The sequence below is a fragment of the Tauraco erythrolophus genome, chromosome 10, assembly GCF_009769465.1.
Source record: "Tauraco erythrolophus isolate bTauEry1 chromosome 10, bTauEry1.pri, whole genome shotgun sequence".
In the NCBI taxonomy this organism is placed as follows: Eukaryota; Metazoa; Chordata; class Aves; order Musophagiformes; family Musophagidae; genus Tauraco; species Tauraco erythrolophus.
The window spans coordinates 8,138,864-8,161,231 of NC_141474.1; the positions used below are offsets into that span (position 1 = coordinate 8,138,864).

Here is a 22,368-nt window from a genome sequence, read left to right on the forward strand (position 1 = left end):
GATGCGGCAGACAGCAGTTGCTTCAACATCTGCCACTGCTCCTGTCGGGAACAGCCATTAGCTGCATCTCTCCTGCAGTTTTGCACCCAGGCTGATTGTGTCCGCCTTCAGGCATTGCATCAAAGCAATGTTTGAGCTTCCCACCCTGGTGGAGAAAGTGGTGGTGGCGGTGCAAGGGTCCGCTGCAGTAGTGACTTATCAGGTTCCTGGCACCAGCGTGGAGTCCTGTAGTTCAAGTGCAGGCTTTAGTCAATGGCAGTTGTGCTGCAGCTGCCTGGGCATGCACCAAAATCCAGTGTCAGCTCCTCTTCCCTTCCCATCTCCTGCTGGACTTGGCCCCTTCGTGAACAGCCCTGATGTTACACTTGATCTGGAAGAAAGAGCTCTGCAGTGGGTTTCAGAGGAGCCGTGCTGAGGCTTACTAACATCACATGGCAGAGGCCAAAGATGCCCACGCTGTGGGGTAGGGACCTGACACAAAGGCAGTGCTGGCTCCTGACCCAGGATGACAGGTGATGTCTAGTCACTACAGCCACCTGGAAACTTTCTCTGGCCTCTGCCTTCCTCAAGCTGAGCTGTCTTTGCTTCAGGTTTATCTTTCCTTGAAGTCTGTTTCTTGGCATGCCTTCTTATTAACACCGGCTGGTGGTAACTTCTGTGAAATTGTGACAGTGCCAGTCCTGTGGTCCCATTACCTCAGAGTCTTAGCTCAGCTGCACCTAGTCTAAACTTTATCCCCTCTCAAGCTCCCATGCTGGAAGGCAGAAGTGCAAACAGCTTTAACCAGAACAATGTAGCATTGCCTGGGTAAAGAATGTGATTTACTTGTGTATGTGTGGCATGTGAACACCAGGGCCAGAGGGCACTACTTGAGTCCTCTCCTTTTTTTTTTTTCCTTTCCTATTAGAGACGACAGAGCCACTCGCAGGCACTTTTGTTTGGGGTGAGGAAGAGAATGTGTGGGTTGACAGGAGGAGGTGGGAGTAAGATCTTTGGGAGCCAGGAGCCTGAAACTGAAAAAAATCCAACAATCTAGGAAAGCTTTGTAGACGAGTTTAAAATTAGCCTGACCCAGTCCTTTTATATTGCTGGAATTTAATTCCTCTGACCCTAAAGCTTTTGGTCTGACTCAGAGCAAGAATTCCCAGGCTGTGCTCGGTGGAAGTCTGTGCTGTGAGACGCTCCCGTGTGGCCATGGGTCTGTATCAAACAGTGGGACGTACCTGCTCTCTACCTCCTTCTGTTTGTGAAAGGTTGAAGAAATTCAGTCTGAAAAGCCAGGGAAGCCTCACATATTTCTGTTGTCTTTGTGTCTGTGTCAGCGTGTGGCTTGTGTCCAGAGCCTGTTCTCCCTCAAACGGGGATACTGCTGTGTGTAAAAGCTGTTCAGAGCTTTTCCTTTTTCAGACATGTTTGTAACTGTTTCTCTTCTGTTCCTGTTTGCAGGTTGTGCAGCTTGACATTAAAGAAACTGGTAGTCTTAAAGGAATTGGATAAGGAGCTTATTTCTGGGGTCATTGCTGTCAAAATGCAGGTAATTGCTGCTCAGTTCTAAGAATTAAATGTGTTGCTTGGGTAAAAATACTGGCAGATGCCTAAACTGAGCTTCACCTCCATGTGAGGTTCCATTGCAGCCACGGGCGGCTTCTCAAGTACATCAGGGTATTCTGGATGTGTGGATTGTGATCCCTCCCCAATGTTCCTACTGAATTTCACTGTTGTAAGTGAAGAATACACCGAGGGCTCAGCATGAGCTTATCTGTATGTAAAAATGCTCTTTACAGGTCATATCCTCTCATGTCTTCTTCCTGAGCTGTCATTAAATCCAAGCCTTGTTCTCTATTTAACATGCTTCAGCTCACTTTAGGGCTGAACATCTTGGTAACTTGGTCCTGGTTTGGGGGGTCTGGAGACTGGGCCTTCCTCTGCTGATGAGCAGCTCTGCTATCAGGAGTCGAACTCATTTCGTGGCCAGGTGCTTGACAGTGGATTTGTAGGGGGTGTGTACATTTTAATTTGTTTCCATAAAATACAGCTGTCATCCTAGGTAAATAACCCACTTTACAGCATATGTTTGCCATTTAATTAGGTGCCTACATGTAGGTCATGCTGCCTGGAGGCAGGATAGGAAGGAAGGGGACTCAGTTCCACAGTGCATCACAGCATCAGTTCAACTCATGTGCTCCCACCACCGCAAATGCTAGAATACTTAATGAGTAAAAGCCTAGCAGGCCTGCAAGTAGAAAAATACCATTAACCGTGCTGAAAAGCAGCTGCTTTTTAAATAAAGAGCCAGGCAAACCCCTGCACAGAGCTGGTTGTGTCAAAACATGCAAAATCTAGCTTGGAAGGTGAAGTCATGAAGGGTCTATGGTACAATAACATGCAGGTGAGGATTTAACTGGCCTCTCTCATCTCCATGAGCAGTCCAGCTGGGATAAAAATGTGTCCCTCTATGTTGGAGGGGGTTCAAACACCCACAGCAGGGGATTGTTTTGCACACCTGAATTCATGGGAACCTCAGAAGAAGCATGTCTGTGATTTCCCAGGCTGTCAGATATTGCTTATCAGAGCTGAAAGCTTTCCATATGTTTGTACTCCTAAATGATTGATGCATCACTATAAGGGCCTGAGACTTGTCAGTGGATGATGTATGTATAAAGCATGTCAGACTTGGGTTGGAGAATTCAGTAGCTTTTACTAGAGCAAAACCTTGCTTTCCTGTCCGGGTTACTGCTGACTGCATACACTTTTTCTGGGTGAAAAGGTTGGGAATACTGCCCAAGACCTGCAAGTCCAGAGGGAGTTTTAACATGTGAGACTTTCTTGTCTATTTTGCGTGCATGTTTTGATCTGCCTTACTACGGTAAGTCAAACACTGAACCTGAGCACTTTTTCTGTGGTCCTTTCTACACCAGGGCAGATCCCTGAAGAACTGGAAGGCAGAGGGACTTGCCTTGTTTAGGGTATTTGTCTGCCAAGTCCCAGGCTGCAGCTCACATCCCCAGGCCGTCCTTCTTTTGCCTTTGATCTGTCCTTCCAGTTAACCTAGGGGTTACAGTGACTGGAATGACTGCTGTTCCAGAGGGTACCTCACCTTGGGTGTCCCTTGTGCTGGATCAGCACCCCTGTTTCTTTGTGATGTGCTGTTTAACGGTGGGTCAGTAGCGCTGCAGCTGTCTCAAATGCAGGTGGATTTGCATCCCTGTTATTAAAAGTCCCTTTATAGCTTGCAGGTTATGGTGCTGATGCTGACAAGCTCTTTCAGGGACACTTAATTTGCCAGCACTCAGGTTTCTGACATGGCTATTGTTTGAGGCTGGTGATACTGGATCATCATATATATATGATCTCTGTCAGATGACTCACTGCCTTTGTATGGAGAATTGCGAGAGAGAGGTGTCAGGCACTGGAGCCCTTCCAGAGGGGATGACTGAATTCAGACCTAATGAGAGCACCTTACCTGCATTTCCCATGTCTCCTTGCAGCCTCCTGAACAGTGATGCTCAAAGAGCTGTCAACTGTATTTCCCAAGCTGTTGCTCTATTTATCTGCTGCGGTCTTTTAAAAGCAGCTATATTTGGTCTTTCATTAGATTTCGAGTTGCATAACAAGTAAAGCACGATTGCTGCTCTTAGGAGCTCTGCACCGATGGAACAGATGCCGCTGTTGCCAGCGGCGAGGCTGGCTGTGCTTTACTTGCGTGTGTGGTGCTTCTCCTGGAGGGAGCCCTTCGGCTCCTCACCCTGCTCTGCTGTCTGTCTTCTGATCCACTGCAGCTCAGGCACCTCGGCTTTTCCACAGAGGAGCCTGTGCTGTGTTGTGCAGGAGCTGAGGCACCGATGCAAATTACAGCATTCACTCTGGCTGCCTGAGCAATGCAGTTGGGGAGGAAGGGATATAAACGAGTCCGTGCTTTTCTCTCATCTCAGTATGCTATTTGATGCGGATATGGGCAGACCAGATTTTCTTTTGGATGTAGCTGGGAGGTATTTACCCCCCCCCAATCTGTTTCTGATTTCCCAGATGCTGCTTTTTTGAGAGCTACAATTCTGTGCTTCTGGGAGATCAGCCTGTTTGGACAAAGCCTGATCTGCAGCCTCAGCAGGACATTGAGCCAGGGACCTCTGAAACTTGCCACTCTGTTTGAACAGTGCAGAAGGATTTGCTAGGCAGCAGTCTGTCGTGCTTTCCTGCTAGTTTTCTCTGAAACATTCCCTGAAATGAAATGCTTACACAGTCAATAGCCCAGTAACTCGGTTAGTGTGCAGCAGCCCAAACGCAGTGTTGATGTGGAGTTGCCCTGTAATACTGTCAGGTCTCCAGACTCCGCTGTGATGCTTAGTGCATTTTTTTTTTCTTTTATAACCACCACTACTCACAGTTGTTTAAAATCTCCACTTTCCCCAGGGCGAGGTGTGTGCATAAAAAGAAAAGACCAGTCCGTCATGGCTAACCCTGAAGATTTAGGCATGACACTGCAGCCTCCGAACCCAGGAGGCGATGGGTCTTGTACCTGCTGGCTGAGATAAAAATGAGACTTGAACTTAAGGGGTGGGAGTTGACTCATAGTTTTGAATGTTGGGGTTTGGCAGAACAAAAGCTGCTTTGTCGCAGTTAGGGACAGTAAATATGCCCAGATCTTTTAGTCAAATATCTCCCTTTTGTCTCATTAATATTTCACAGAAGTGCAAGGTGAGACCCATCCGTGCACTTTCTCTGTGGCAGTCCTTGACAATGTTTCCTGGTTTTCAGTAAATAGGACTGGGATGGGATGTAAGGGCTGGCTTCTGGGGAATTCACCCGATGGACTTTGTTTCTGTGCAGGGCTCCAAGCGCATCCTGCGGTCACACGAGATCGTATTGCCCCCGAGTGGACGTGTGGAGACGGAGCTCGCGCTGACCTTCTCGCTGCAGGTAAGGTGGGATGTGGTCTTGGAGCATGTGTGCTTCCTGGACTTGCTGCTTTGCAGTGAGCAGAATTGTTCTACTTTGCTGCTTTACAGTGAGCAGAATCTCTACTGCTGCTAGAGATGCTTGTTCTTAAGGCAGTCCCAACTGTTTTTGAAGGGCTGTCTGAGCTCTTTTGGCTTCTCTCTGGGGAGTCAGCTGTGGGGAATTTGAGCACAAATGGCCCAGATGCTTCCAGGATCTGGGGAGGCAGAAGCCTGCTAGGAAAGCTGCCATATAAACCTGTAGAGTTTGTTCTTGGAGCCAGCCCTATCATGGAAGGCAGATCTCTAATCCTGACTTGTCTGAGGGGAACAGGCAAGTTAGACACTAGCTGCAATTTGCATGTCCTCAGTGCAACAACACAAATTTGTCTGAATTTCCTCTCAGCATTGAGGGCCTGGAGCAGGGTGCTGGTTTACAGTGTTAGGGAACCTTCTTGTTGTGCATCATGTGTTGGGAGCCCAGGAACATGAGGACTTTGCTGCAGTCTGTCCTCTTCGTGTTATGGCTGTGGCAGAAACTGGGGCAGAGCAGGATGGCTCATTTTTGAGTTTTGTTGCCTTCCTTATGCATGGGCACTGGAGAGTGGCAGCCATGGGAGGTGGCATGGAGTATCAGGCTGACTGAAGGCAGTAGTAAGAAAGGGACAGGTGAACTCTGATTTGGAATTGCTCAGGGAGGCACCATTTGGGGAAGCAGGGGCAGTACGCAGGCAGTTCCTCCTGGCTCTACAGTCATAGGAATAGGTGGGAGTTGGAATAGCTGTATTTTATTGGTTCCTCTTTTCCTCAAAGCGTGCTGCCCTGGTGCTATCTCCTGAGCAGGGAAATAAGGTAAATAGAGGCTGGCTTGCTGCAAGCAAGAGGGAAGATCCTGCATGCGTAGAGCAGAGCCAGACAGACAGTCAGAAGCATTCATATCTGCATTATCTGTGTTTTGGGACCGTTGGTTAGATCTTGAAGTCAAGAGTTCGATCAGGTAAGGAGGAAGGCTCAGGTGATGTGAGACAGACTGGTGGTTACTCTGAGACCTGTGCAGACTTGAAGCAGATAAAATTTCTTTGCAGATGAATGATAACTCTGTGGCTGCCCAGGCAGGTACACAGATGGCTGATGCTTCTGGTTCTGTTGTCATGCAGCCCACAGACTGGGTTAACTGCAGCTGTGCATCCCTTCCTTTGTGAACAGGAATAACAAAATCATGTGCCAGGAATACATATGCTTGGGTCCTGGGGCTGCAGCTTTCCCATAGTGGGGAGCAGGGTTGTAAGATGAGCCAGGTCTCCCTCCACCAGTCCTGTGTCAGCAAGGAGCAAGTATTTCTGTAGATCTTTTTGGAACTAATTGGGAATATGTTTTTTTTTTTCTTGGATGCAGAACAATGCTGCAGCAGGATGCAGAGCATTGCCTTTAACTCGATTTTCCCTGAAGGGGCTGAGAATTGAGCAGAGCATGTTGTCTGTGACCCTGAGCCTTCAGAAGAGGTGAACAAGCTTAATTCAGACATGTGCCCCTGGTCTCTGACTGCAGGAAGGGTTGGCGGTCTTGGATGCAGTAAGGCCTAGGAAGCCTTCCTGAAACGGCACAGCAGGATTTTTATGACAGCTTTTATTGTTTCTTAATTGGATGACGGCTGGAAACTACTCCCAGCTAAAAACGGCAGCTTAAGCCAGATACAGTCTGGATTTAGTGCCTGGGATATATTTGAGAGTGGTGATGGGCCACAAAGTGAAAGCATGTGGATGTCACAGCATAAGAAGGTCTCAGTGTCTTGCAGCAACCAGTATCTCCATATTGCACTGCCAACTCTTCAAACCATATGCCTAGCTTTGTGCTGTCTGGATTTGCAGCCCCTTGTATCTTCACAGTCACCGCCTCCTCAGCTGCTTCTCCTGGGTGAAATTCTTGTGTTTTGCACAGAGGGTTGCCTTGCCAGAGCTAAGCTAGAAAGGTGACGGTGCAGGATGGCATTATAGGGAGCAGCCCATTGTGTCTGGCAGGCTTCTGCTCCAACAGAAGGGAGGAGTTTCCTCTTACTCTATTACACAGCTGGGATAAGACAGGAGTTTGTGGTGTGTCTAATCATGTTTCACTTTGCTAGCTAACGCTAGACCAGTGGTAGCCTTTCTGGCAGGTGAGCTACCATCGCTCTTACTGCTGGAAGGGCTGCTTCTTCTGACCCTCTGCATGTTTCATGGGATCAAGTGAAATTCTCCAGATATTCCAAGAACAACATCACAGCCCTTTGAAGCACTTAATTCCTATGTTTAATCTAATAAACTTTTCCTGATGGAAGGAATTACGTCGCTGGGGCTTCAGAAAGAATATCTTGCCCTGACTCACGCTGTTTTGGTGTGTCTGATGGCCCCCTCTTCTCACGCCTCAGAGATGCCTTGGAGTGTTTGGTGCTTCCTCGGAAAGTCTTGTTTTCAAATGTTTTGAGCCAAACTGTTTTCCTCTCCAGTCTCTGTCATGGACTGACAATTACTGAAAAGTTTTGATCAAAACTGTTCTGTAGAGTGAATAAGCCGTGGCTGGTGTTAAAAATAACTTGTCTGTGCTATGAAAATGACTGGGCTTTTCTTCCAGAGGTCCTTGCTTTTAACAGAGGAGCTGAGCGGCCTGAGTCTCTCTGTACCTTTCCTGTATCATCGCTGTGAATGCTCGTCAGAGGTGACCAGGCAGCACACCTTTGAAAAATAGAAACTTGCACATGTATGGACTTGAGCCATCCAGTTTAATCCCTGAAAACTGTGCACATTGAAATCAAGCTGACTTGGGGCCAAGTGTGACTTCGATTTTACTTGCAGGCTCATACTTAAGCAGCCCTAGTGTGGCCCAAGTGCTTTGAGCTGAGAGCCACGAGTTCCCCTCCCCAACACGTGGAAGGGCCCTAGAGGCAAGGAAGTGGTAGATTTGAATGCAAAAGATGCCTCTGCCTTTTCGAGCCCCTCTTGCCCCTTCCTTCTAATAACTTTCTTCCGTCTTTGTTTAGGGATGTTGCATGTCTGTGAAGTCACAGGCTCCATTTGTGCCTGGATGCAGGTCTGTTTTGAGGTTGTCTTTTAATTACGTAGTCTGCTGTTCCTCTCTTCTGCGGGGCCGCTTGCTTGTGCAATGCTTAGTAGATCTCGCCCTTGCAGAGCAATCAGTTAATTAGTATTCTGCTTGTTGGTGTGGCCACTGCTCCCAGCTCTCTGCGTTAGCAGTCAGGTTTCCTCTGGACTACAAATTAATATCTCAGGGTTTCTGGTGGCACTCAGCATTTGTATTTATCAAACGTCGTGCCAGCGAGAGAAGCATCCTTCACTTGAGAATATCCTGTTCAAGATCTCTGCAATTAGGTTCTCCTTTTTGCAGGTCACTTAATGCTTTGTATTTTGTATGTTTGAAGCATGTGACCCATTCACCTCTCTCTTCAGGATGAGACCCTGCTACCTGGTCAGGTGGCTGCTATATCGTTTCTTGAAGATAGCTCTTCCATTGCACAGATTCTTCCTCCCACAGCTGGTGAACTGAGCCCTGGGAACTGTCAGTGCTCTGGCAGGCATCCTGGCAAGAAGCAGGGCCTGAGTGCACTAATACTCTCTGTGGATGAGCAAGGGAAGCTGAGATATCATGGTTAGCCCTGCTCTTTCCCTAATAGTCTCTGCTTGACTTCACAGCCTCTCTGTTCTTGGGGAGTTTTTTAGGTGATATATAAACAAATGTATTTTCTTGTATGGAACACATCTTGAAAAGATTCACGTCTTCGCAACATAGCCTGACAGTTGGACAGGATTTTTCTTGACTTAACTACATAAAATACAACCACTTGGAGCAGTAGAAGTTTGAGTATGTTAATGCTGGAAAACATTGACAGATGCGAGAGAGCGTTGTCCTGGAGAGAATCTTTGTATGACCATGTAGGTCTCTGTGCTTTAGCGAAATAGGCATCAACAAATCCTTGGCCTCTCCATAATTGCCTCTCTTCACTTGCCATTTAGAGCACAATAGGCTCTTAAGCGTGTGCAGTAGAGGATCAAACATGGAGAAGTGCCCATGTACTGGAGGGAAGGCAGTGTCCTGCCAAGAGCGTGGGGGACCCCAGCTGTCCTTGCCACTGCATGCTGCCCACTCTTTGTGCAGGGGCAGCCTGTGCCCCAGGCAGCACTTCTGGGGGTCCCGTTCTGGGCAGCGTCTATTTAGCTGTTGGGGGAAATGTCTGCTGGAGGGCTGCTCATGTCTCTGGAACCAGGCTTGGGCTCAGCCCTTCCCAAACTGAACAGCTCCTCTTGCCCTTCCCAAACTGAACAGCTCCTCTCTACCCTTAGGTTGCATTTTCAATGTGCTTGGCTGGGGAAACAAAAGCCTAGAGCTGAGCTGCTCAGGCGGAGGTGAAGGCTTCCTTGGGGTGGTGAAGGATTGTCCACGGAGTGTGTGTTAGCTGTAGGCACTTCTGAAAGCCCTGGGTTAATCTCTAGGAATAGACTTTACTTGTGAAGCAGACCACTTGGGAGATAATGTCAAGAGACATAATAAACTTTTCCATTGTGTTTCCAACTGCAGTACCCTCACTTCTTGAAGAGAGAAGGGAATAAGCTTCAGATCATGCTGCAGCGGCGGAAGCGGTACAAGAACCGAACCATTTTAGGCTACAAGACTCTGGCTGTGGGATCTATCAACATGGCTGAGGTGAGCAGCATTTCACATGATCTCTGTTTACAAAAGTGGATATTTTCCCGTCTTTTTAAACCTAGTGTTGTCACTCCCCTCACTGAGAAGTACCTGCAGGGATTTCATATAGCTGTCTTAATAACTGCAATCAGTATTCACAGGGCAATATTTTAAACAGGTTTTACTGCTGAGTAATAATATTGGACATTTTCTGCATAGTATCTTGTAAACTAAAGCTTTCATGAGGTTAGCTTATTGCCTTGTGAGGGTTTTGTTGAGTAGTTTTTTTAGAGTTAGGGGATCCATATCATAAGTGCAGAACAAGACAGATACGGTCACTCAGGCAAGCCTTCCCACCCTAAAAAATGTTAAAGGAAGGTTGGCTGTACTTCTCTGTGTGTCCTGGTTTAGCCCAGCTGGCAGCTAAGCTACCATGAGGTCACTCAGTCACTCCTCCCCCTCGGTGAGGTGGAGAGGAGAAAAATCTAACAAAAGGCCTGAGGGTCGAGATAAGAACAGGGAGGGATCACCCACCAACCACGGCCCCGGGCATAACAGACTTCTCTACTTGAGGACAAAATCAATTTAATTTGTTAACAGTTCATTCAGAGACGATAACAAGAAACAAAGCCAGATCTTAAAAAAACACCTTCCCCCTACTCCTCCCTTCTTCCCAGCTCTACCTCCTGCCCCAGCAGTGTAGGGGGACAGGGAAGGGGGAGGCTGCAGTTCAGTTCATCACACGTTGTTTCTACTGCTCCTTTTTTAAAGGAGGACTCCTTACACTCTTTTGTCCTGCTCCAATGGATCCCCTCCTCACAGGACAGTCCACAGACTTCTCCAGCGTGAGTCCTTCCTGCAGGATGCAATCCTTACCCATCAGATGGCTCCAGTGTGGGCTTCTTCCCCACAGAGTCATGGCTTCTTAGAGAGCTGCCACCTGCTCCAGTGTGGAGTTCTTTAAGGGCTTTAGATGCCTCTCCAGCCTCATTGTCAGCCTCCAGCAGCTCATGGAGACTATTCTCTACAACTTCCTTCAGGCACAGGCATCTCTGCTCCAGCGTGGGGTTCTCCACAGGCTGCCAGTGGATCTCTGCTCCAGTGTTAATCTCCATGGGTGGCAGGGGGGCCGCTGCTGTCTCACCACGGGCTTGTAGGGGAATCTCAGCTCTGGCACAGCCTCCTCCTTCTCCATCTTTGCTGTCCTTGGTGTCTGTTTCTCTTGGGTCTCGGTCCTCTCTATGCTGCAGCCGTGCTGGGCCCAACGAACCTCAGCAGTCCTGGCAGGATGAACTCTGCCCAGGGGGTGCCCCGGGAGTGGTGCGCTTTGGAACTCACCAAGCCGTGCTGCCGCGGCCATCTCAAGTCGGATAGCGGTGGTCCAGCGCAGGCAGCTGCCTGCCCGGGAGGCCAGTCCCCCACCTCCCCCGTCTCTTCAGTGTAGGTCCAGTCTTGGTTTGGGCTTCTTTATCCCCATCTTAAATAGGGCATTTGCAGAGGTGCTGAGTGGCTCGGCCCGGGCCTGAGGGGATGGGGGTCTGACCTGGCCAGAGGCTGGTCCGAGTTCTGGAGCTTCACAGCTACTTACAGGGGCTGTTTTTGCAGCCCCTCCCATGCTACCAAAACCCCATCACGTAAACCCAGCACACTGTGCCACTGTATGAGAGTTCAGGCTCCATCGAGTAGTTTCTCTCATTTTGCTTGAAATGCCCTTCACAATTCTTGTTTCATGGCTGTTGGTAATTTAGGTGGAGTTCTATTCATGAGAGGTAAATGATAAAATTTTCAGATTTACATCTGAAAATTAATTCTGGAATCAAGTATGGATAAATTATTCATTAAGGCTTTCTGAATGGCTTAGCTCCATGCTTCATTATTTCATGCCCTGTTTAATCTCTGCTGTTTCTGATTCTGAGTATTTAGAGATGAGCTTAGCAGTAGCAAGTTCAGCTTAACACCAGTATTTTTCATCAGACTGCATTCTGTCAACAAATCATTTCCATCCAAAATAAGCAGTGTTAATGTGGTTACGGCAAGTTATCACTGTAGTAAATAGCTCATTATAAAGTCCACTCCTTCTGTGTGAGCTCAGCTTCCCTTAGACTTGCAGTAAATAGTGAACTCCCCACTTGAATTGGCCAAATTCAGATTTGTGATGTAGTAGCTAAAGTTTTTCCTGTACCATGTTTGATTTGCTTAAGAACTGGAAATTAAATATTGCTGTAAGGTGGAAAACGTATGGGCTCGTGGTGGAGGCAGAGCCTGAAGAAAAGGAGGCTGAGGGGACTGAGGGGACACCTTATAGCTCCCTACACCTACCTGAAAGGAGGTTGTGGTGAGGTGTCAGTCTCTTTTCCCAAGTAACAAGCGATAGAACAAGAGGAAATGGTTTCAAGTTGCGCCAGGGGAGGTTTAGATTGGATATTAGGGAAAATTTCCTCACCAAAAGGGTTGTCAAGCATTGGAACAGGTTTCCCAGGAAAGCAGTTGAGTCACCATCCATGGAGGTATTGAAAGGACTTGTAGATGGGGTGCTTAGGGACATGGTTTAGTGGTGGACTTAGCAGTGTTAGGTTAATGGTTGGACTTGATCATCTTTGAGATCTCTTCCAACCAAAATGATTCTATGATTCTATGAAATTTTACAAGCCCGCCCCTCTCCCCTTTGCAGTTTACAGTCTAATGACCCTTAAACAGCACTGACATATTTCTTAAAATTAAAATAAAAATATGTGCTCTTAACTGTTGAAACAAAGCAATGAATTGGAGTTGTGAGTCTGAGCAGAGTTTAAGGGGAGCGGGCGTGTGTTCCTCATCAGCTCAGGTCTTTATAAAGCCACGGGAGGAGCTGACAAAGCAGCCGGGTGTGCATTAGAAAGCTGAGGTGCAAGCATTGGGAAGCACTTTCTGGCTTTGGTGGGGCAAGAGAAGAATGCAAGTCTTAGGTTCTGGGGAAGGTCTTGTGAGTGGTGAGTGGCAAAGAAAGGAGAAACCCACACCCAGATGTCCCTCTGCCTCCACTATTGTCTTGCCTCTTCATGACCTACTGCTTTGTTATCCTGGGATGGCCAGCTCCTCTGAGATTCAGGTGCCAGCTCTCTGGAGCAGGGATTTTTGCTTTAGGAAGCACTTTGCATCTGTATCTCACCAAGAATTTTTGCCTTTACTGGCTCTTCTGCTGAGCTTTAACAAAGTTAAGTTCCTTGATTAGGTGTTCAGAAGGTTGGTAACTTGATAATTCAAATCAGTATTGTGCTGTGGAAGCAAATACATAGTAATGAGGTAGTCAAGTATTGTGCTTCAAGGATGAGCTAATCAGTTGTCAAGTTCCGAATGCTTTTACTTCCCTTCCATCACTTCCACTAGCAGTCAAATAAAATCTCAACTAGCATTGGGTATTACCTGCAAGTGGCTCCTGCAGTTGCAGGGTGTTGGCTCACTTCCGTACTTGGAAATGTGAAGTACCTCTAACATAAATAACTCTTGTAGTATGCAAATGATGCAAGTTTAAATACATTTAAATGCAGTTTTATACTGCTTAATTTCTGTCCCAGGTCATGCAGCACCCAACAGAAGGTGGCCAGGTTCTGAGCCTTTTCAGCAACATCAAAGAGGCTGCAGTGAAGGTAGCAGAAATCTGGATCTTCTCCTTGTCGAGTCAACCAATTGACCATGAAGACAGCACTATGCAGGCCAGCCAGAAAATCAAGTCTACAGGTAAGAAGAGTACAACCATGTGCTCTGAGGACCAGTGTCTTCTTGAACTAGCTAGAGTTCAGCCTTACCTGGGCTTAGATGCTTCCTGGGATAAATGAAAACTGATTTGCACAAGTTGCTGTGTCTATGACTGATTAATGCAAAGAAAACCCACTTTGTAAGCATGTTGCTGTATAAGCAGGGAGTGTGGCAGGAGTATAGGGGATTGAGTTGTCAGAAGCTTCTCCTACATATCACACCAGACCTGAGCTATCCAGCAAGGATTAGCTGTGTTCTCACCAATGCTCTCCCAGCATTACTGGTGGGTATGTTGAGAACCTGTACCTTCTCACCTGGCTAACAGTGTTGTGTTCAGGAGAGTCACAGTTAAGCTACTTTTCCAACTTCTTTTTCTTTTAAGTATTCTGCAGTAAATCTCATTGACTTAGGTGAGACCTGCAAAGCTGCCACATGTTTTGCTGTGGACTATGGCCTGGTTTAATGAGTGTAAATCCGTGGTGTTGTGCACCACATAGGGAAGTCATTGGGTTTCTGCTCATGATAATATTTTTTATTTGGTACCAGCCTTCTGCTCACTGCTAGGAGAGTGGCTTGTTGAAGGCAGTGCACACAGGTGCTTGTGTGTTGTTGCATGAGGCCAGGCAGCTCACTTGAAGTGTCATTTCAATAAAGGAGTTAGACTCGCCTGGCATATCTTACTTACTCCTTTGAGCCAGTTATGCCCATGTTAGGGGGGGAAAAGTAATTTCCCTTGTGGAGAAACCTGTTTACTTGCCGCAGTCTACCAGATGGTTCTTTGCAGGGTAAGAGGAGATGGTGTTTCAAGGAGCTTTATCTGTGTGCTGATCTGTCCTTCCTATTAAATGTGTTTCTCTTTGTTCCTTACCTCCAGGCAGTTCTCATCTCACTGGTTCTAGCACTGATAGAAGATAAACTAGCAGGCGTCTCCTTGTGCACCTCCTTTCTTGATTTGTTGGTTGGCCTTCTCTGCTCTTGAGATGAGACTGTCTCCTCACCTTAAAGGAGTTTCACAGGATCTTTTCCCTCTTTCCTTCCCTTTCAGATAACTATTCCGAGGAAGAGTACGAGAGCTTCTCTTCTGAGCAGGAGGCCAGTGATGATGCCGTACAGGGCCAGGTACTGTTTAGGGCATGGCTTCTCCCTGTGAGAGCTTCAGTAGAGCGTATACACTCTCAGCTTGTGCTTGAAACTAAAAGCCTATTTAGCTAAACCATGACAGTGCGAGACTGTCACCAAGTGTTTAGCTGCAGTGGCAGAAGGCCTGCACAGTAACCTGTTTGTTCCACTGTGCTGTGATTTATCTGTTCATGTGTTTGGGCTTGAGCTCCCCTTAAATGCTAAAACATTGGCATCCTTGTGTGTTTCTCTACTTAATGGTCAAGGCATCAGTTGATTGCTTCTGTAATGCTGATGGGATTCCAAGAGCCCGACTAGATCCCCAGCTGTAATTAAAGCACCAGTAGGATCTGAGTCAATCTTTAGTCTTTAATACCTTCTGAAAAATAGGTCCTTACAGAGAACCCCTTGGCTAGATGTGAGATGCTTTTGAGTTTGGGTCTTATTTGCCTTTATAGTCTGGTATCACCTGCCTTTCACCTCTTGGAGGGTACTGAGAGAGGAACCCACCAAAATGTGAGGCTGTGACTACCTTTGTTCCTTAAATGCAGAACTAGGGCTGGTTTGCTTCTCCAAGCTGTTCCTGACTCCATGCAGACCTGGCTCACTTCCTTTTTCTCTTTGCCGTCATAAGTACAATTAAGGCAAATGCTGAAAGCCTGGAGGACAGAGCAGCACGTTCATCTTCACAGAGGGAACATTTTTAGCACTTAAATGCTCAGGTGTCCCAGATCACAAAGGTAACACAGGAATCCTCTTTCTCTTCAGGATTTGGATGATGATGAGTACGAGCTGGGGAAGCCCAAGAAGCAGCGGAGATCGATAGTAAGAACGACGTCCATAACCAGGGTCGGTGGAAATCAGTTTTACTAACACTGATGGGGTTTGGCCAGGATGCACAGTGCATGTGGCTTATGGGAGCAGCAGTGCTAAGTGTGCTGGCCCAGCAGGGAGCTTGGGGGCATGGTCACAGCATGTGAAGAGCTACCAGAAGCAGCCAGTTCAGGGAGTGGGGCTGTCTAAGGTGTCTGTATGTGCTGTCTTGAGTGTCCTTTGGCTGCAGGGTTGAAGAGCTCCAAAAATCATGTAAGTGTGTGAAATTCACCTCCGTGAAGAAGCCAGTGCAGCATCTGTGTTCATCTAAGTCCTGAAAGTAGCTTTAAGTGAAGAGAAGCTCTCTGGTTTGTGCTCTGCATGGGATAGGCCAGTGGGGAGGTATCAAAATGAAGTTAAGTAGCTCAGTCAGGGACTGGAGCTTGACATAAACCTGAGGTGGTGCATGTGGTGCTGAGGCAAAAGAATTAGCTGGATATTGAAGGCTTTGGCAAGTCACATACAGATATCCACCCTCTCACAGCAAGCATGCATATGCCTGCAAAGCTGCCCTTCTCTGTGGAGCAGTGGCTTGTGCTTGACCACACCATAATGCAGCTTTCTGCTTACACGAGTGTGTGTGCATGTACCTGATGACAATACCAAAACTACCAGTCTGGGCTAGGTTTTCTTTTTTGGACTCAGGAGTAGGTTTGGAGATGATTGTACCTTCTGTGGGGCTGTTTCTGAAATCCATGTTTTGATAAGGTTGGAAATAAACCCTGAATCTGCCACTAGAAAGATCCTCTGTATGAGACCAGGAGCGTGCTAGTTCGTGTCCTTGATGTCCTTAGTATTGTTTTCAGGTGTCAGTGACCAGCCAGGACAAAATACACCACTTGGTTATTAAATGAGTAACTTCCTCTTAATAAGAAGACTTAATAAGTCTTTCTAGCCCTGACCACTAAACAGATACCGAATCTCCAGTGTGTGGGGCAGGTGCAGAACTGGGTTTGGTGCTGCCAGCTAAGGTAACGTTAGTCCAACTTCAAACCCAACAGGTCTCCTGTCTGCCGACTGTGAAACCATTCAGGCCAGTGAAGAGCTCTTGCCATGTCACCTTAGCTACTGCATGCTGTGTGTCCTCCGTCCCTAGACTGCCGTGCTGATCCAGGGTGGTCTGCATGATGGACAGTTTTGCTTGGCATCCTGAGCCAGAGGACAACGCTCACTATTGTGAGGCCTCACAGGCGCGTTGGGGACAAAAATAGGACAGTCTTTGGAGAGTCTTATCTGAGGCCTGGTGGATTTATTTCACCTGAACTTCAGCTGTCTCGAAGGTGGTTGCGGCTCGCAGGATTTGAGTTCAGAGGTAAAGGGGTAGATTTGGAGGCATGAGGCAGTGTGAAGTGTCTGAGGCCAGAGTGCAACCAGGTAGTTGGGCTTGCAAGAAGAGCTCATGTGAGATACAGGAGAGCCAGCAAATGAGCAACTTTGTTTGCCTAAGAGTGGTCTGGTGCCAGACGTTTTCTCCTTCCTTTCCTCCTGACACAGGGATGCCACCTCAAATGCTGTGCACCAGCACTCACGCCTGGGCCCTTCTCATCTTCTTTTTCTTCAGAATGTGCATATTAGGTTGTCAGTGACAGACAGAAGGGCTGGGCAGCTTGTGGCAAGTCTCAGCTGTTTGGTTCCACAAGAGAGAGAGCTCTTGGAGGCAAGTAAACACAAAGCAAGCGCAGCAGTTTGGCTTGTGTTGTTTTGGACTTGGTGCCTGCTGTGCCCAGGATCTGGGGGTATCGGACTCGGAAAGCATTTTTCTGATAGGCAAGTGCTAAGGACAAGCCCCACAATTTTTCTACAGTGCTACTAGTCAAATCAATGAGCCTGCCAGCATGACCTGCAAGCTCCTGAAAAAAAAAGTGCTTTATTGGTTGAAAATACATTTGTAGTTTGGGTCAGTGGGTAGATGCTTGCTTTGACCGTTGTTAAGAATCAGAAAAGTTGACTGTCAAATGTTTGCCAGAAATATATCAAACAGCTACAGGAGGTGGTGTGGCTAATAAAATAATTTGTTATCCTCAGTGTGTCCAACCAAGAGTGGTGTGCCATCTGTCAGGGCCAGAAGATTTATAATGCTTGGTGGAGTGGGACCTAGTTTGTTGTAATGCAGGAAAGAAAGTATCATAAGTGTGGAAAATCTGATTTCCACATAAGAACAGCAGAGACTTGATTTGTAGTGCCAGGAGTTGTTTGATTTGAAGCAGCAGATAGAGCGCCAGTGTCAGGTGTGTCTGGACTTCTTGCAGACTGGGAGAAAACAGTTCACTTAACACTTTACTTAGTAAAAGTGTCTTTGACTTGCAGCAACAAAACTTCAAACAGAAGGTTGTGGCATTGCTGAAGAGGTTTAAAGTGTCTGATGAGGTAAGTAATTCATTCTGTAAACCTTCCTGTCTTCTGTGTTACCCTCTGCTTGGTGCATCTTGCTTTAGTCTTCAGTAATATTCGCCTGTTTCCCCCTAGTTTTTCTTTTTGTTTTAAAGTCTGCAGTGGATGTGACCTTTCCTTGTGCCCTGGCCTTGCATGGAGGCTTGAGGGCCAACTTTAAAATGTCATCAGACACTTTCTAGATCAAGTTTTATCAAAAGCAGATTTTGGCAACTGTATGTGCACCCATTAGTTTTGCAGACTACTTTGAAATTAACATTGACCCTTTCAAAGGCAAGTAGTCTACAGTGTATATTGCTTGTGAAGTTAAATCCCAGCCTGTTTGATCGTCTTGCTAGAACAGCCAGGCAAGACATGAAAAACTTGGATGGGGAATGCAGATCCACAGGAGAGTCAGCTGTCTGGTCAGAGCTGAAAATGAAACCGATCCAGAACCCAAGAAACTTGTGTAATGTTAAGTATCTAATATCAAAACAGTTAACATCTCATTTGGCTGCATGGCTGTGTGCTGATTTTGTGGCTTGTGGGAAGGAGTAACTCCTCATGATTCAGTACAATTCCAAACAGTCCTGTTAGCTTTGCTGTTCTTCCCAAGTTAGCTCAGCAGAGTCAGCACCCATAGCTGAGGTCTCAGCCAGCCGAGCTGCTGCTTTTCTGGAGCTGCCATTCAAAAAACAAGCTCTGAACAGTGCAGAGCTGCCTGCTTACTCTGTATGTATGAAGCCCCCCGTGGAAGTTTTCTGTGAGATCTCTTCTCTTTGACTTTGCATGTGGGTGGCAGCTGATCCTTGTCCAGGTTTCAGGCGCCTCCTATGGACATTTTTGTCATTTCTTCTGCTTGGATATCAAATTAAGAGGTGTCATGGCAACTTTTTTCAGTAAAACCCAAGGCAGGTTACAGTGGGAGTACTGCATTTCAGTCCTTGTTCTAAGAAAACTAGGACTCTATTAGGGACCATTTTAAAAATTTGTTTATAGAATGAGCTTGAATAATGGACGTAATCTATGGTAAAATAGCTTGTTCACAAATACTTAGTCCAATAGGTAACTCCTGCTTAACCAGACACTGGCAGGCTTGACCCAAAACCAGCACTTCCCATATCCTTGATTTTATGTTGTGTATAGTATCCTTGTACTAGGAACAGAATCTTACTCCCAAGACCCGTGTGGTGCAGTCCTTGGGGGAGCTCAGGTGATGCAGGATCAGTCTGGCTCCTAGCAGTCAGCGATGCCCGCTTTTGTCCTGCGTGTAGGTTCTGGATTCAGAGCAGGACCCAGCAGAGCACGTTCCGGAGGTGGAGGAGGACTTGGACCTTCTGTATGACACGCTGGATATAGAGAACCCCAGTGACAGCGGGCCGGAAATGGAGGATGATGACAGCGTCTTGAGCACTCCGAAACCAAAATTAAAGTAAGTGTGGGGTGGCTGATGCTGGGCCAGAGAAAGACCATGCACAGTGTCAGCAGAGATTAGATGTTGCTTCTAGTCCCACCCCTCCATCCTGTCTTTTTTTCCCTCTTGACCTGGTATCGGAGCCCTGGTGTGTGTTGTTACAACACGAATGACTGCTTGTGAGCTGAGGGTAGTGTGTGAAGGAGTCTAACTTCCCTTTGGTCTCGTTTCTTCCTTGTTTCCTTTGCAGATATTCTACCCCATGCTTAGATGCCAGGGCGGGCAGGCAGGAATTGTTGACAGGCAGCCAGTAGAATTAAACTATACTCAGATGTTTTGAAGAGGTGGTAGAAACAGCCCGGAAATTTGTGCTAAGGCAGAAGGAGATGTGGCTGGAAGCTGCAGAAGTAGAGTCAGGGATGGACAAGGCAAACTATGTCTTTCTGGAAAAGCTGATAAGACGCTATGTTGAAAGAGAGTCTTTGCAGAGATTAAGGAAGCAGCACTGCAGGAAACAAAGGAGCTCCTCAGGGTCCAATGGGACTGACTACAGCACACGTAGATGCATGCAAGCTGGTTCTGAACTGGCTTTTGTGGGCACTGACGTATGGGCGGTCCCAGCAGTGTGGAGCTGAGCTGGGGATTGCTGGCTCAGGGTCTCAAGCAGGTGCTGAACCCTGAGTTAAGAGAGCTGTGTCATGTCCCTGCCTGAATAAAGACTGAAAACATGAAACTGTTGGAGCTGCACTCATACTTCTGCCTGGCGTGTAGTTCCATGCTCAGGCCTTCAGTGTTGTGACGGCTCTCAAACAAGCAAAGCCTACTGCTGCAGTTGGTCAGTACAGTGGCTGTTAAATGCCAGCTGATTACCAGATATCATAATATCTCAATAATGCAGAATAACCTAGTTGGTCTAAGAATAGATTCTGAGTCTGGAGTGACTTGTTCCCTATTGGCCAGCTAGAGGATATCAAGGATAGACTAGGGCAGCAGTGGTAAGTGATAGGGCTGGTGCCTTATAAAGGCATTTGGAGCTTGACTGAATATATTGCCAGTTGGTAGGTCCTACTTTGAAGGGATTTGGAAATAGATGTGTTGTGGTAAGCAGCTGCTTTGAAACAAGCCAAAATGTTGTACTGTGCGCACTGAGAGCTCATGTCCTGTTCCCTAGAGGTGAGGAGCTAACTGGGGGTTGTGAGTTTGCTGGAATGAGAATTTGTGTCCATTTGGTTCTGGGTAGACACTTTGTGGCTTGCCGTTTCCAGTTCTTGTGTTCATATCTTGAAAGGGATGTGATAAATGCTGATGCTTGGAGGCAGGTTTTTCATGCACAAAATATCAGTTCCTTAAATTGTAATTGAGTCTTGTAGCCTGATGTGATGAGCTGTCCTTTTTACCTGGAAGTGCAATCTCATTGTATGCACTGCCTTATCTAATGGAGCAAACGTGTAATTGGAAACTAGGGCTGGCAGCCAAATCCAGTGCAAGCTGGAAATAAAATCCGTATTAGTACTAAGAGTCACTTACCTGCAGGAGCAGAGTATTGGTGGGGGGCAGTAACTCTACTTGCCATGTTTCAGTCAAGATTTGGACCCTGACTGGGTTGGCATATAGTTCAACCAGCATTTGCAAAGCTGAAACAAGAATTGCAGTCTGAAACTTTGCACCTGGTGCATGGAGTAGTGAGGACACAACTGCTTGTGTGGGGTGAACATGCGTTCTGTTCTGCTGTGAGAAAATGCTGGACCCACATGCCCATCCTGGATTTTATGGAAACAAAAGCTGCTGTTTGGTGTGTAGTGTGAGAGCATGCAAGTGTTCCTAGTAAGAGCTTTACCAGTATGGTCTGCTGTGTGACAGGTGACATATTGGATCTGTTAGATGGAGGTTGGTCAGTCAGTGTCAGGGCTAGACAGGGATCTATGAACTTTCTGGCTTCCCTTGCTGTCCTGGAGACTTCCTACTCCTTTCAAAAGTAGCCTGTAAATTTTACTGGAACCATTGGGGAGCAGTAGGACATCCTGGGAACAGTCATGTTGCTTTGCTGTGAATGTGGTGGGCTTTCTCTGTTAGTGTTTTTGATAATAAGAAACTGGTTTTGCTTTCTTTATTTAGACCTTATTTTGAAGGGCTATCACACTCCAGCTCTCAGACAGAAATTGGTAGCATCCACAGCATCAAGAGCCAGAGAGAGCCATCAAGTCCTGTAAGTCATGTTTCAAGAAGATACTCTATCTGCAGGTAATATAGCAGACCTACATCATCTCTGTTCGCATGTGCAAGTTAAAGTACCCACTCTGACCTCCTCCAAAGTCTTGGAGATACCTTGTAAAGATAAGAATTTTCTGTTAAGAAAACATGTTTGTTGTTTTGGGGTGGTTTGTTTTTCTTTTTGGAGGCGATGTGTTTTAAAAAGAAAATATTGTATTAACTCAAGAGGACATCTTCAGGTTATGTATTGAATACTTGCTAATGATATGAATAACTCCAAATTCCCATGTACTTGAAATGACTACCAGGATGGGAGATGTTACCTGGGAGTTTTAGGGATTCCTTGGAGCTGTTTGGAGGAAGCTTTACCTTACTGTTGTTGGGATACTTTTTCACGGTGGCTGTGAGCGAATGCTGAGAGGCAGCTCGTCCCCTTTTCCATCCTCTCATGGATGGGCCTGTTAGGTGCCTAGAATATCAGTCCTATTCCAGGGCACTTCCTTGCCTCTAGTGTGTATGTGTATCAGCTACTGCTTTGCCACATGCCACACTAATGCATTCGGTCCCGGTGTGACCAGGAAGCACTTCTGTGCTGTGCAATGTTTAAATGGAAAAGTGTGTCTTTGAACAGCTTGATCCAGAGAGTGTGGCTGAAAACTGTGCTTGTGCCATACCTCCTAATGATTTTTCTCCTCTCAAGCAGGTAGAAGTGCCTGAAAAGACAAAGAGTCTTGGAACCAAGCATGCAGGCGACAGTATTTCTGACACTGTCTCTTATGTAAGTTGAAAACGCACTTGTTAGCATTCTTCCTGGCAGCTTGAGTGTCAACTGTGAACTGCATTCTGTGGCACATGTCTGTCTGTCCATATAGTTGCACATGCAGCACAACTTAACGTAGGTAACATAAGCTGCAGTGAAGATAATGCTGAGCTCTCCTCCTGGCCTTATTTGTTGGAAGTTCTTGTCATTCAGCCTTTTGAAACTGAAACGCTTTACGTGGCCTTCCATTTAAACAGCCTTCTCTTGGTTTGAGGAAG

At 46.8% G+C, this 22,368-nt stretch overlaps 1 protein-coding gene across 2 annotated transcripts in view; it reads left to right on the forward strand.

Moving 5' to 3' along the window:
- PACS2 (phosphofurin acidic cluster sorting protein 2) overlaps positions 1-22,368 on the forward strand; it is a 79,792-nt gene that overhangs the window by 27,179 nt on the left and 30,245 nt on the right. For both annotated transcript variants that reach the window (XM_086617109.1, XM_086617110.1), the window contains exons 2-11: positions 1,447-1,534; positions 4,828-4,917; positions 9,501-9,626; positions 13,163-13,325; positions 14,389-14,462; positions 15,231-15,311; positions 17,643-17,702; positions 18,980-19,137; positions 21,235-21,325; positions 22,031-22,108. In XM_086617109.1, coding sequence (XP_086473235.1) covers positions 1,447-1,534; positions 4,828-4,917; positions 9,501-9,626; positions 13,163-13,325; positions 14,389-14,462; positions 15,231-15,311; positions 17,643-17,702; positions 18,980-19,137; positions 21,235-21,325; positions 22,031-22,108 — 1,009 coding nt within the window. The remainder of the gene's footprint in view (positions 1-1,446; positions 1,535-4,827; positions 4,918-9,500; positions 9,627-13,162; positions 13,326-14,388; positions 14,463-15,230; positions 15,312-17,642; positions 17,703-18,979; positions 19,138-21,234; positions 21,326-22,030; positions 22,109-22,368) is intronic.